The 12,295-nt window shown below is 40.1% G+C and overlaps 1 protein-coding gene across 2 annotated transcripts; it reads left to right on the top strand.

The window, feature by feature from the left end:
* The first annotated feature begins 4,325 nt into the window (after positions 1-4,325).
* LOC112234882 (CDC42 effector protein (Rho GTPase binding) 5) lies at positions 4,326-9,165 on the top strand. Of its 2 annotated transcripts, none has more exons than XM_024403194.2 (2): positions 4,326-4,560; positions 5,847-9,165. In XM_024403194.2, the coding sequence occupies exons 1-2, from the start codon at positions 4,509-4,511 to the stop codon at positions 6,818-6,820; spliced, it is 1,026 nt and encodes a 341-aa protein (XP_024258962.2). In that variant the 5' UTR covers positions 4,326-4,508; the 3' UTR covers positions 6,821-9,165. The 2 variants fall into 2 exon arrangements, with proteins under 2 accessions (XP_024258962.2, XP_024258963.1); XM_024403195.2 differs by lacking the exon at positions 4,326-4,560 and adding an exon at positions 4,577-5,585.
* Positions 9,166-12,295: the final 3,130 nt, after the last annotated feature.

Genomic DNA, 12,295 nt, shown 5'->3' with positions numbered 1-12,295 from the left:
ACCTGCGCATGTTCATCCACTCAAGCATCGAAACAATGCACTGTGCACTCACGCAATTTGATGAATCTGTTACAAAACACCAAAAAGTGTAATGACATTCAGCGATTGTCATTGAGTCTCTGCTCTTGTAACCTGAATTAATACATTTTTTATAAAAAGAAAAGTTGGGACACCTGAAAAGGGTCTGAGATATGGGATTGTCCAGGGATGACAACCCGTACTGGGTAACGATGTAAATTTTATTGAATAGTTTGAGTTATGGCCTTGTCTCAGAGGAATGTGCCTCAGAGCCAGATGCTGATGATGAGTTGGTTGCCCTATGAAAAAGAAAATCTGTGAAAGTTTTAATGTTCTTCAAAAACATCCAAATAGCCTCTAATTTACATTCTCAGAATGTTAATAAAACCTCCTACGAAAACTTCCAGGGAGCCATAGTAAAACGTTCTCAGAACCTCCCTGCAAACTAAAAATGTAAGTTCCCAGAACAGGCAAAATGTTCACTTCCGTTCTTTTTAAATAGTATTCTTAGAACTTTCTTTGAACGTTACTAATGTTTTCTTGTGGTTTTTGTGGTTTTAACATTTTCTTAATGTTCTAAAAACATGAGGAAGCCTGCACAAAACCTTATGCTGAAGTACAAATTCCCACAGAAGATTGTTGTTTCTTAATGTTCTCTGAACGTTTTGAGAACATGTCTTTAACCAGTTAAATGTAACTAAATCAATCAGAAAAAGTTATGTAAGCCCCAAAAGTAATTATTTATCATGAGAGGGCCATAAACAATAACTAGTAGTTCTGCATATTCAAAGATATATTTAAATCTCAAAACAGCTGTAAATTGCTGAGGTGTAGTCACTTTTGAGGACACAAGCTCAAGAACACAGTACAAATATGATAAACATATTACATATTTTATGTGATGTATTTCCTATTCAACAAAACTGTATGAAGGCTAAAAAGGACTTATATGCTTTCTAAATACAGAATAATCAAGTTATAAAACTACTTACTATAAGACTCCACCTTCCTTGTAACTGTGAAATGCATCTTTATATGTTTAGTGTTAGAGAAAATGTGCATATTTTCTAAAGGTCTCTCTTGATGAAAACATCTACCCCCATCGCTGCGAATGTCTCACAGAGCTCTAGCTTAGCTTCCCAAACTCGTTAGGAACTCGCCATTCATAATCTTGTCCGCTGTAATCAATGAACAGCATTCTTACATAGGTATTCCTCTTGTCCAAATGGGTTAGGGCAGTGTGCAGTGTGATTGCGTCGTCTGTGGATCTATTGGGGTGGTAAGCACATTGGAGTGGGTCTAGGGTGTCAGGTAGGGTGGAGGTGATATGGTCCTTGACTAGTCTCTCGAAGCACTTCATGATGAAGGAAGTGAGTGCTACGGGGCGATAGTCGTTTATCTCAGTTACCTTAGCTTTCTTGGGAACAGGAACAATGGTGGCCCTCTTGAAGCATGTGGGAACAGCAGACTGGGATAGGGATTGATTGAATATGTCCGTAAACACACCAGCCAGCTGGTCTGCGCATGCTCTGAGGACGCGGCTAGGGATGCTATCTGGGCCGGCAGTCTTGCGAGGTTTAACACGTTTAAATGTTTTACTCACGTTGGCTGCGGTGAAGGAGAGCCCACATGTTTTGGTAGCGGGCTGTGTCCCTGGCACTGTATTGTCCTCAAAGCGAGCAAAGAAGTTGTTTAATTTGTCTGGGAGCAAGACGTCGGTGTCTTAATAGCGATGAGCCCGTCTACGGAGCCATATATGAACAATGTAAGGACAGACATAGAAAAATTATGACTGATGCGTAACCGACACTGTTTTATCAGACATATTGATACTATGTTGTAGTGTCTTAAATGCATTGACTAATGAACCTTAATAGTTGATTTACAGTGATAGTAGAAAATACAATCGGGTGGAATCAAGCACTATAAAAGATTAATAGCGTCCTCTTGTGGCATTGAACTAAACAGCAGACACAATTTAAAAAAAAGAAGTTTATATGGGCCACTAATCCCATGGCTTTCATTTTAAACATTATTTGGCTAATGGCTAGGTCATGTCACCCGAGACAGAAGTCCAACTTCTGTCAGATAAGAGCAAATAATTATATATTTTTATTACTGAGCAGATTCTGATTTCCCACCTGGCTCTATTCTATTTCTGAGGTGATGTTTGGCAAACAGAATAGAGCCCGGGAGAGGTGAGTAATATGGCGTAATAAACATACGTACATTTGTACCTAATTGTACCTTGCTGTTCCCCTGTTCCCTCTATTTCCTGCCCTGCACCTCGACTGCTGTAGGATGTATGTATTTTCATAGACTCACAACCCTAGGCAGTGTCTTCGCAAAACACATGCACGCACTCATACACACACGCACACAAATGGTCAGCAAAGGAGGATATCTTACAGAGAGACAGAGAGCAAGGACTTAGATGCAGTATCCTATATTAATATTTAAATTAAGTAAAATACATTTTAAATTTTAAAAAATGTAACATTCCCATAGGCACTCATCAGTGTGACCACAAGCACCTTCACTGGTTTCTGTTAGTCTACTGGTTCATCCAGGGGTTGTATTTGGGACTTTTTAAATTTTTTATTTTATTTGAATTTTTACCCCTTTTTCTCCCCAATTTCGTGGTATCCAATTGTTGTAGTAGCTACTATCTTGTCTCATCGCTACAACTCCCGTAGGGGCTCGGGAGAGACGAAGGTTGAAAGTCATGCGTCCTCCGATACACAACCCAACCAGCCGTCCTGCTTCTTAACACAGCGCGCATCCAACCCGGAAGCCAGCCGCACCAATGTGTCGGAGGGTACACCGTGCACTGGCAACCTTGGCTAGCGCGTACTGCGCCCGGCCCACCACAGGAGTCGCTGGTGCGCGATGAGACAAGGACATCCCTACCGACCAAGCCCTCCCTTGTGCTTCGCCCCACGGACCTCCCGGTCGCGGCCGGTTACGAAATGTAATTTTCATATATACGCGTCAGCTGTAACACCACGCAGGGCAAACAGAGAACTGGCCAACACCCTAAAGATATCTTCTTTAAATACTCTGACAGTAGTAGTTCCTGCTTCTGAGCTGGCCTGTCAGAGTAGAGATCAAGTGTGGTTTAAATGTACTCAATCTATGTTGATTGTTGGTGCCCCAACTGGTCCCAGCCCCCGGGCGCTCCCATTGGCAGGTGTAGTTGTTGCTGGGTAGAATATCTATGCGCTCATCCCCTAAATACCGTTATCTCACATCTGGTTCTTGTTACTGCTAAGTTTGAGTTCTAACAAAATACAGTCTGTTTAACTGCCTACGTGTTGTACGTGTCTCCCACAACTCATGATAACTGCCTATACCTCAAGGCCAGCCACAGCCTTTCCGCTAGTCACATCATATGTTGCAAAATGTTGCTTTTAACATACACAGACACCCTCATGATAGGCCAAGCATATTTTCAATCCTCACAGTAGTAGAAGACACCCCCCCTGATTGAATTCTATTCCCACGGTGTGCCATTCAATTTAACCTTTGGACACGTCATCCCACAGCTACGTAAACCTTGGGTGACGATATCCCACAAAACAGTGAGTCACTTCCATGCCTCACCATTCTGTGATTCCCTGAAGTATGAGATGGCGCTGAATGGGGAGGCAGCTCAGAGATAGTTTATCTTGTCCCACAACAAGCGGAAGGTCTTCCTACAGCAGCGGTCAGCATTCTGATTACCTAGATCCAGGATTTCCTCAAAGTCCCCTTTCAAGAAGGATAATAGCGGGACTGACCAAAATTAGCGAAGAGGAACTGAGTGTTAAACACCACAGGCAGTGCGCTGTAGGACAAAGCATGTTGTGCTGCTCAGTGGTTGAGTATGACGACTTGCCTGACAGCATTCCCGAAAGGGAGGAATTGTAGCCAATTTCTTACACCCATAGTAATTAGCTAAGTTTCTATCATGTAAAGGAATGACACCAACCTCTCTGACTGCCACCCTCAGCTTTAAGGGAGTTGGCTGAAGGAGAGAGAGAGAGAAGACATCTCATTAATGTAGCTTAATTATTTGTATTTTATTTAACTAAGCAAGTCAGTTAAGAACAAATTCTTATTTACAATTACGGCCCACGCCGGCCAAGCCCGGACGACGCTGGGACTCCCAATCACGGCCGCATGTGATACAGCCTGGATTCGAACCAGGTTACTGTAGTGACGCCTCTTGCACTGAGATGTAGTGCCTTAGACCGCTGCGTCACTCGGGAGCCCCTTATGCTACATACTTGTAACCTTGTATCAAAAACATTTAGTTGTTGATTGTTTGATCATGTGTGCACTTGATGTGGACCCTAGACCCCGTCATTCTCCCTCCATAAAACACTCCCTAATAAAATATCGCGTCACTTCCTTGCCAATCCCTTAGAAAAAGAAATATTAGAAAGGGACGAACGACGCTGGGAAAGAGCGAGAAGAAGCCAGAATAAAGGATAAAGAAGAAAAGCCCGATGAAAAGAGGGATAGTGAGGCGGGAGGAAGAGAAACACGAGCGTAATCAAAGTAAGTTTTCCATACTTTTTCTGCTTTGGAAACACTCCCCTCAGAAACTTGATCGGCGGAGCGCAAGTTTTGTCCCCTTTCCTCCCTCCCCATCGACATCACTCATTATGGCCTTCCATAGACTAGTACTCCTGGACAATCTATATGATACGTTTTAGAGTTCAATAAGCAGACATTATTATTTGTTGAAATGGGGTCCCGAGCTATGGCTGGCAGTAAGTTTGACATAATGTAGCCTGCCTTGCCGCATAAAAGCGATCAGTTTTATGAGGAGTTGTTGATTTTGCTTTGATTAGGCATATCACCTGCAAGGAGAAGGGGACGCACATGGGGACTAATTAACTTTCAACCGCTTACTGTTTCATCCTCTGGAAGTTATTGGTAAATAGTAAACTAATGACAGTAATGTCAGACTGCTTTTTAAATGTAGGCTACCTCATTGTTTTTAAAAGCTCAGTAACACCGGGTTGAGTCCATTTTCAATATAGTTTTCAATTCAATGCAATAGTGAATCATTGTAATTGCTTTTAGTATTGCCCTATATAGTGTTTGTCTATGGCTTTAATGTCTCCTACCCCGAGGGAAGGAATCCAGGCAGAAGTATGTTTCACTTGCAAGTCCCAGCATGGCCTTGGCATAACTATCAATGCCAAACGACTCGTTGGTTTCTCACACTCTCTTGCACAACAGCAATGTTTTCATGTAGGCCTGTCATGACAGGTCACTGTATATAAGACCATAGAAGTCTCCCCTACAGTGACACTAATCAAGGGAAATGGCCCCTCAGTGACAGCTTGGCTCAGGCCCCTCATATTCACTTTCTCTCTGTTATCTATGTTGACAGCCTAGAATGGACTTCTCTGTTCACTGTAGGTTTATATACTGGCAAAATACCTTTTTGTGAAGGTATTTTATTTCTGTTATGTGTCTTCTAAATAGGTTTATTGAGTTGATATTTGTCTCACACTGACTGAACTTGGCTCAGTGTCCGCATAAATAAATCACGTCAAAGTAAGAACATCAAGGTAGGTCGTTAGTAGTTTCATTTAGTCTGCCATTTTGTTTTCTGATGCATAGAAGTGTTTCTGCTTGATGTGTTTCACCCAACTGGTTTTCTTTTCTTCCCGTCTCTGGCCTCTTTCTTTATTTCTGTCACTCTTTCATTTTTTCTCACCCTCTCTTCTCACCCACTTTTCTCTCACCTTCTTTTGTACCCCATCTCCCTCTGTACCCCATCTTCTCTCCCTCTTGCCTCCTTTCTCCATAATTCTTTCTCCCTCTCTCAGCTGTCATGCCACTCCACAAGTCGGCCCACAAGGCGCCTCGCCTGGACCCCACCATGATCTCAGCTCCGCTGGGGGACTTCCGCCACACTATGCACATCGGGAGGGGAGGAGATGCTTTCGGTGACACCTCCTTCCTGGCTACCGTCGGCCCCAGCCCTGACCCTGGGTCTCCGGGTGCCACGGCAACAAACGACTCAATGGCGCCCGTTGATTCCGAGACGCCACTTAACCACACTGATGATGTCACGGATGGCTTCGGAAGCCCACTGAACAGTGAGCTTCAGCATTCTGAGTCGGTGTCGTCTTTCACACTCGATATGGATTTCGACCTGGGCCCATCCATCATGGGTGACGTGCTGGGGGTGATGGATGGACTGGGGCTGAACTCTGATTGGACTAGGACTCGCGCTAATGAGGAAGACGTCTCCAGTCCAAGCAAAAGTCTTGTCGTTGAAGTGGAGAATTTTAAAATGGCGGCGGAGGATCAGTCTGTCAGCATAAGGAACGAGCTGAATGAGAAGAAGCTTTTAGAGATCGAGGGAGATGAGGTGGGACAAGGAAGGATAATAGAGGGGACTGGAGGGATCAAGGCCAAAGGCCAGAGGCCGAAGGTGAGATTCAGCGACAAACGAGAGGAGATCATTCGCCAAGTGTCAGAGGAGGAAGGTCAGGGGTTAGATGTTGAGGAAGAGTATGTGAGTCCCACCGAGGAAGATCGAGAGAGAGGGAACAACGTCATCAGCTTGCCAATCGTGGGAATAGAGGTACAGCCCACCAACCACAAGGTGGATTCACCTTCCAGTCCCGCCTCCTCACACAGCTCAGGGTATGAGGGTGTCACCCCATTGGACAGGAGGAGGGTTGACAACTGTCACTCAGAGACTGATTCCGAGGAGGAGGAGGAGGAGGAAGGGGGAGACAATGGACGGGGCTACACATTTGAAGATGAGTTTGATGATGAAATCGGCCTATAAGAGTGCTATGGGGCATCTTACGTCAATCAATGAGAGGATAAAATGGTTCCTCGTTGGTTGTGAACTATGTACAGTTTACTTCCTCTATGCATTGTTCTGCAAATTATCATTCAAAAGGGAGGTTTAACCAAAGCTAAGTATTTCAGAAGAACTGGATATTTGAAGAGTCTCTGTTGAAATGTTTTTGGGACCAAATTACTCCTTTGGATCCTCAGTCATAGACATGCAGTTAGTAAACAGTTACTACAGGAATCCGTTTTCATTGAATCAATCTTATAAGCTCCAATTGATGGACAGAAAAATTTGACCTATGAAATAGCCACCTATGTATTGACATCAGATTTGAAATGCTACATTTTTAACAGACACTGTACTTCAATTTATTATGTCTCAATTGAAAATACAAAGAATAGCCTAGTATTGTTTTAGGCCAAGCAGGTTTTAAGTGAATAAATAGCCTAGTTTGCAGCACTTTAATTCATTTCAAGAAACTGGAAGATTTACTGTTAAATCAGTGCTCAGTAAAAGATAATGACAGTTTTTTTAAATGACAATGATTAAGGCAAATTGAAATGTTTTAACTAACATGTTTTAGTTTTTACCAGGTCAAGGGTGTTTCTTAAGCGAAAGCGCATATGATACAGAAAGACTAGTATCTTATGCTGAAGGTGCCTTAAAGGGAGTCGTTGTTCATATCCCTGTGCTTTAACTCACCATAGCCATGTCTTCCTTCTTTATGTTGTATTTTCATATCATGTATGGCTCAGAGCAAATTGCTTTGTCTGTTTTGCATTGCATCTTAATGCTCTTTAGAAACAAACTAAATGAATCAGCCTTTTTAGGACAAATATAGATTTCTTTGCCACCTGTTTCTCCACCTAATGCATGGAAAGTGTTTGTTTTTTTCCTGAGTGATTTTATTGTTAAATGCCACTGGGTTGTTCCACGAAATTAGTCCTTCTAAGGTAGTGTAACTTGGTTAAAAAATATATATATTTCACCTAATTTTAACATTCTGTAATGATGAGCACATTTTCAACTTAATAAAACATGTTTTCCCATCTCAATATACTATAACTGCCAAATAAAGTAAGTGTTGACTGTAACAGGGTTAATGATTTCATCTTAAATCAGCCATAAATCACCTTGTGACAGGGGGAATGGAAGCTTGTTGCGTGCAACAGGGAGGGGCAATTGAATGCAAGGTTCAAAACATTTTATTAAGTTAAACGTTATTAGCCTGTAGCAGGGTTGACGAGTTAAAGCTCGACCCACTCAGTTTTTCACCACAAAACACCAGAAAATGGCCTAAAAGAGTAGAACCAGCTCACCTGCATTTACACTATGATTTGACTATTGGTTTATTTGAAAAAAATATTTAAAAATGAATCGTTTTACGTTATTAAGACAAGTTCACGTAACAGGGTTGACCTTAAAATTAGTGACTTTTCTTTATTTTTTAAAAATATTTGTAAAAAAAAATTACCTTAATGAATCACTAAACTTAAGAAATAAATTATCTTCAGAAATGACTCAGAATAAGCAACAGAATAACTAGGGTTTTACAATTTTGGGGTGAAGTGGATTAAAATCTTCTGAGAAGTCAATGCACAGAGGGACATGTCAATGCTGAATTATATTCATTAAAAAAATCTGATTTATAGAATTATCCATGTGGTCTACTTAATTTTAATATAACAGGCTTTTAAATCCAATATTGGTGCACAATTTCTACTTAAAATATCAAAGGATGCAAAAGCAACTAATTTCATGGAACAACCCTACTCTGTTTATGGATACCTCATTTAAAAAAAATTCCTCTTATTTAGAGCTTTAATATCTATGGTGTTTTCATGACATAAATCTATCATTCCTATTTTTTTTAAACTGTGAACTGTTCTCATTCCAATATTTAATTTCTCAAGTCAGAATTTTTCTGACCTAAATTACATCCAATGTAGGCCTATTTTTATTTGAATGCATTTAGCCTGTGTAGTCAATTACAAAAGTTCTTAGTTTTGTTTTTAACAACCACTGACAATCTCTGAAATTGATGTGCTTCATCTCATGTTTTGAATTTCAGTTGGAAAGCATATATGACCTTATATTTAATGCTTCTTTTGGACCAACATTGTACAAGGGGGTTGGGTTAAATGCGGAAGACACATTTCAGTTATATGCATTCAGGTGCACAACTGACTATCCCCCTTTCCCCTTACAAGTAATGTTGTAGGGAGAAGAGGAGGAGGTCTGGAAATAATTGTCTCTGGACATGTTCTTTATCTCGTGATGGATCCTCTTGGATATGCTGGTTACTTCAATAAACATATTTCCTTACAGCGTAATGTTTCAGCAAAGTGTTTCCTTGTGTCAGTGTACTCATTAACTTTATGTGGAAAGATGGCAGGAATATTAATGCGATAATACACTCTACTACGTCTGTATTTCGACAGAGATGCCAACCTTTAAAATGTGGCTATATTCTCCAGCATTTTGGATATGAGATAATGTTTCATATGAGATGTCACCTTTTTATTTGAGGGTATTTTACTGTTTAGAAACGAAAGCACTTTAGATCTAGTCCCCCCCCCCCACTCCCTCCTCCCCATTTGTAGATGTCAAGCATTGCAGTTTGTTTTGTTTTTGTTTTGCCCAATAGAAACTGAATGATGACTTGAGCCATTTTCTAAGTGAGTAGATACAATGTTTCTGAACACTTCTAAATCAATCCTGATAACACCATGATTAACAAAAATCATTCATGAATAATGAGTGTGAAAGTTAGGCTCCAACAAAGCATGCAAACCTGTCACCATTACCAATAATGGGGGATATGAGCATTTTTTGGTGGGGGTATGATCTTCATCCCTCTAACTTTCTCATTCACCATTCACACATCATTTATGATTATCTATAATCATGGTAGCATTCTTATTCATGTAGGTGTTCACAAACACTTTAACTTACGATAAAAGTGTCTCAAATGACAGTACATTATTCACCATTCACTTCCTATTGGAGAAACAGCACCTGAAACACAACCAAAACAAGCTGTGTTTACAAATATTGCCGCATGAGTGCGCTGTGCGCAAGCTGTGCAAGTTGGTGGCAGAACAAGGGGGAGTTCTTATCGAACACCAGCAAAAACAAACGCCTATTTACATGTAGTTTACACTACTACTACCTTTCACACTACTTTTGGATTATGATTGGATTTTAAGGCTCGTATGAATGTCCTTCTTAATATAATGTTTGTGTCATCATCGCAAATCCACTGCATTATACTTCAACCAGTAAAATTGATATTTCGGCTAGCTTTTTGCTACAGCCTATATCAACGAGTGTAAGCATTCTTGATAACTGCTTCATCCAAAATTAGTTATTTTGCAAAAATCCCAAACCAAATATAATCTTAACGACTGTTCAAGCAAGAATCAAAACATAATTGTAAGCGTATGAGAACCCCAAAAAGTTATTTTGTTTGTAAGTAATAAAAACGTAAATCTAGGGTATGTCGAATGGGCAGATGGCAATGGCTTTCTTACTGCCGCCAAGAGTAGCTCGCATCTGTGCATGACGTCAGTGTGTCGCGTACTGGAAAAGGGTCTATGCATCCAAGAAGTTTGTAGTCACAAGCTTGATGTAGTTAGTGGTCATGTCAGAATACTCATACTTGTGTCCTAATAGGCAGTGGTCTAAAGTACTTAAGTAAAAATACTTTAAAGTCGTTTTTTGGGGTATCTGTACTTTAGTATTTATATGTTTTTTACATGTTTTGTTGTTGTTACATCTCGTTACATTTTGAATGCTTGGCAGGACAATAAAATGATCGAATTCAAACACTTATCAAGAGAACATCCCTGGTCATCATACTACCTCTGATCTGGCGGACTCACTAAACGCAAATGCTTGGTTTGTAAATGTTGTCTGTTGAGTGTTGGAGTGTGCCTCTGGCTATCAGTAAATAAATAAATAAAATGGTACCGTCTGTTTTGCTTAATATAAGACATTTGAAATTATTTATACTTTTACTTTTATTTTCGATTCTTAAGTACATTTTAGCAATTGCATTTACTTTTCATACTTAAGTATATTTAAAATCAAATACTTTTAGACTTTTACTCAAGTAGTATTTTACTGGGTGACTTTCACTTTTACTTGAGTCATTTTCTATTATTGGGTACTTTTTCCACAACTAGTAATAAGATGTTTGAGTATGCATTTTTTTTTTTGCAGTATGTGACGTTTCAAAAATCGAGTATACTTTAAATGTGCAGATGTCAAATTCATTTCGGCTTTGACAACAGCTGATAATCAATAAGGATGATTATTAGTCACACATGCGAAACCATGCAGTCCAGCATGACGCATTCTGATTATGCGACAATATAACGTTTTATATTATGTGAATTTTCTTAAATCGTGTATGGTTTAAATGCCAATATGTTATGCTAATTTTGGCGCTTCATATAGTAGAATTAGATGCACACTTTTCCACAATGCATTGGAAGAGGTAGGCTGCGAGTGATAAGCCCCGAGTTCTCTTTCAACAAAACTAGGCTATTATTAATTTAGAAGATGCCCAATAGCAAGCTTCTGCGGAAACCTGGTCGTAGAGCATTTCATATTATTCTGTATATTAATCCAGGACACTCCATTTAGTGTATGTTACGTATGGTATGGTTACATAAGACAGATGGTTACTTCAGGCAAAAACAAAAGGAGGGTGGTTGGTCGTGTGGATAGGATGGGTTGGCGTATAACGTGAACGTCTAGTAACTTTTCAACTACTTTTGAGCTACATTGCAACTACTTAGCATGTTATGTAACGCTTCTGTTAACCCGAACGCCCATCCCAGCTAATATTAGCCACCTAGCTAGAATTCGTAAGATATCATACGTTTTGCAAATTCGTAAGCTATGAAATGTGTAATGGACATCCAAAAATTAATACATACTATACGAAACGTAACATCGTTCTAAATGGAGCGTATCTGCTTTAAATACAGAATACTACAAAATGCTCTGAGACCAGGTTGTTTGCGGTGGTGTTCAAATGCCCTTTTTGTTCTTACAATGATCACGAGTATCGCATCGTAGACTAGTCTTTTTTCTCCTTAAAAACTACGTGGATTTATGTTTTCTAATTGAAAAGTGTTTCTTGTTCTCTTGGCTTTCGTCGGAGCTTTTAAATACTAAACCATCTTTTGATTTGCGAATGTGTAGGCACCAGGGACTTGGTATGTGGCTGTGTTATTGATGCCATATTAATCAGGCCTTTTGATTTGTGAATGTGTAGGCACCAGGGACTTGGTATGTGGCTGTGTTATTGATGCCATATTAATCAGGCCTTTTGATTTGTGAATGTGTCGGCACCAGGGACTTGGTATGTGGCTGTGTTATTGATGCCATATTAATCAGGCCTTTTGATTTGAACATATGGATTGTTTTTGTATCTATTTCATTCATGGATCA

The sequence above is a fragment of the Oncorhynchus tshawytscha genome, linkage group LG23, assembly GCF_018296145.1.
Source record: "Oncorhynchus tshawytscha isolate Ot180627B linkage group LG23, Otsh_v2.0, whole genome shotgun sequence".
NCBI lineage: Eukaryota > Metazoa > Chordata > Actinopteri > Salmoniformes > Salmonidae > Oncorhynchus > Oncorhynchus tshawytscha.
The sequence above is the reverse complement of the archived record's forward strand: the minus strand, read 5'-3'. Positions and strand labels throughout refer to the sequence as shown.

Coding starts and splice junctions, on each gene's coding strand:
- LOC112234882 (XM_024403194.2), top strand. CDS start 4,509: ATGAAAAGAGGGATAGTGAGGCGGGAGGAAGAGAAACACGAGCGTAAT. Junction 4,561..5,846: donor GAAACACGAGCGTAATCAAA/GTAAGTTTTCCA, acceptor TCCCTCTCTCAG/CTGTCATGCCACTCCACAAG.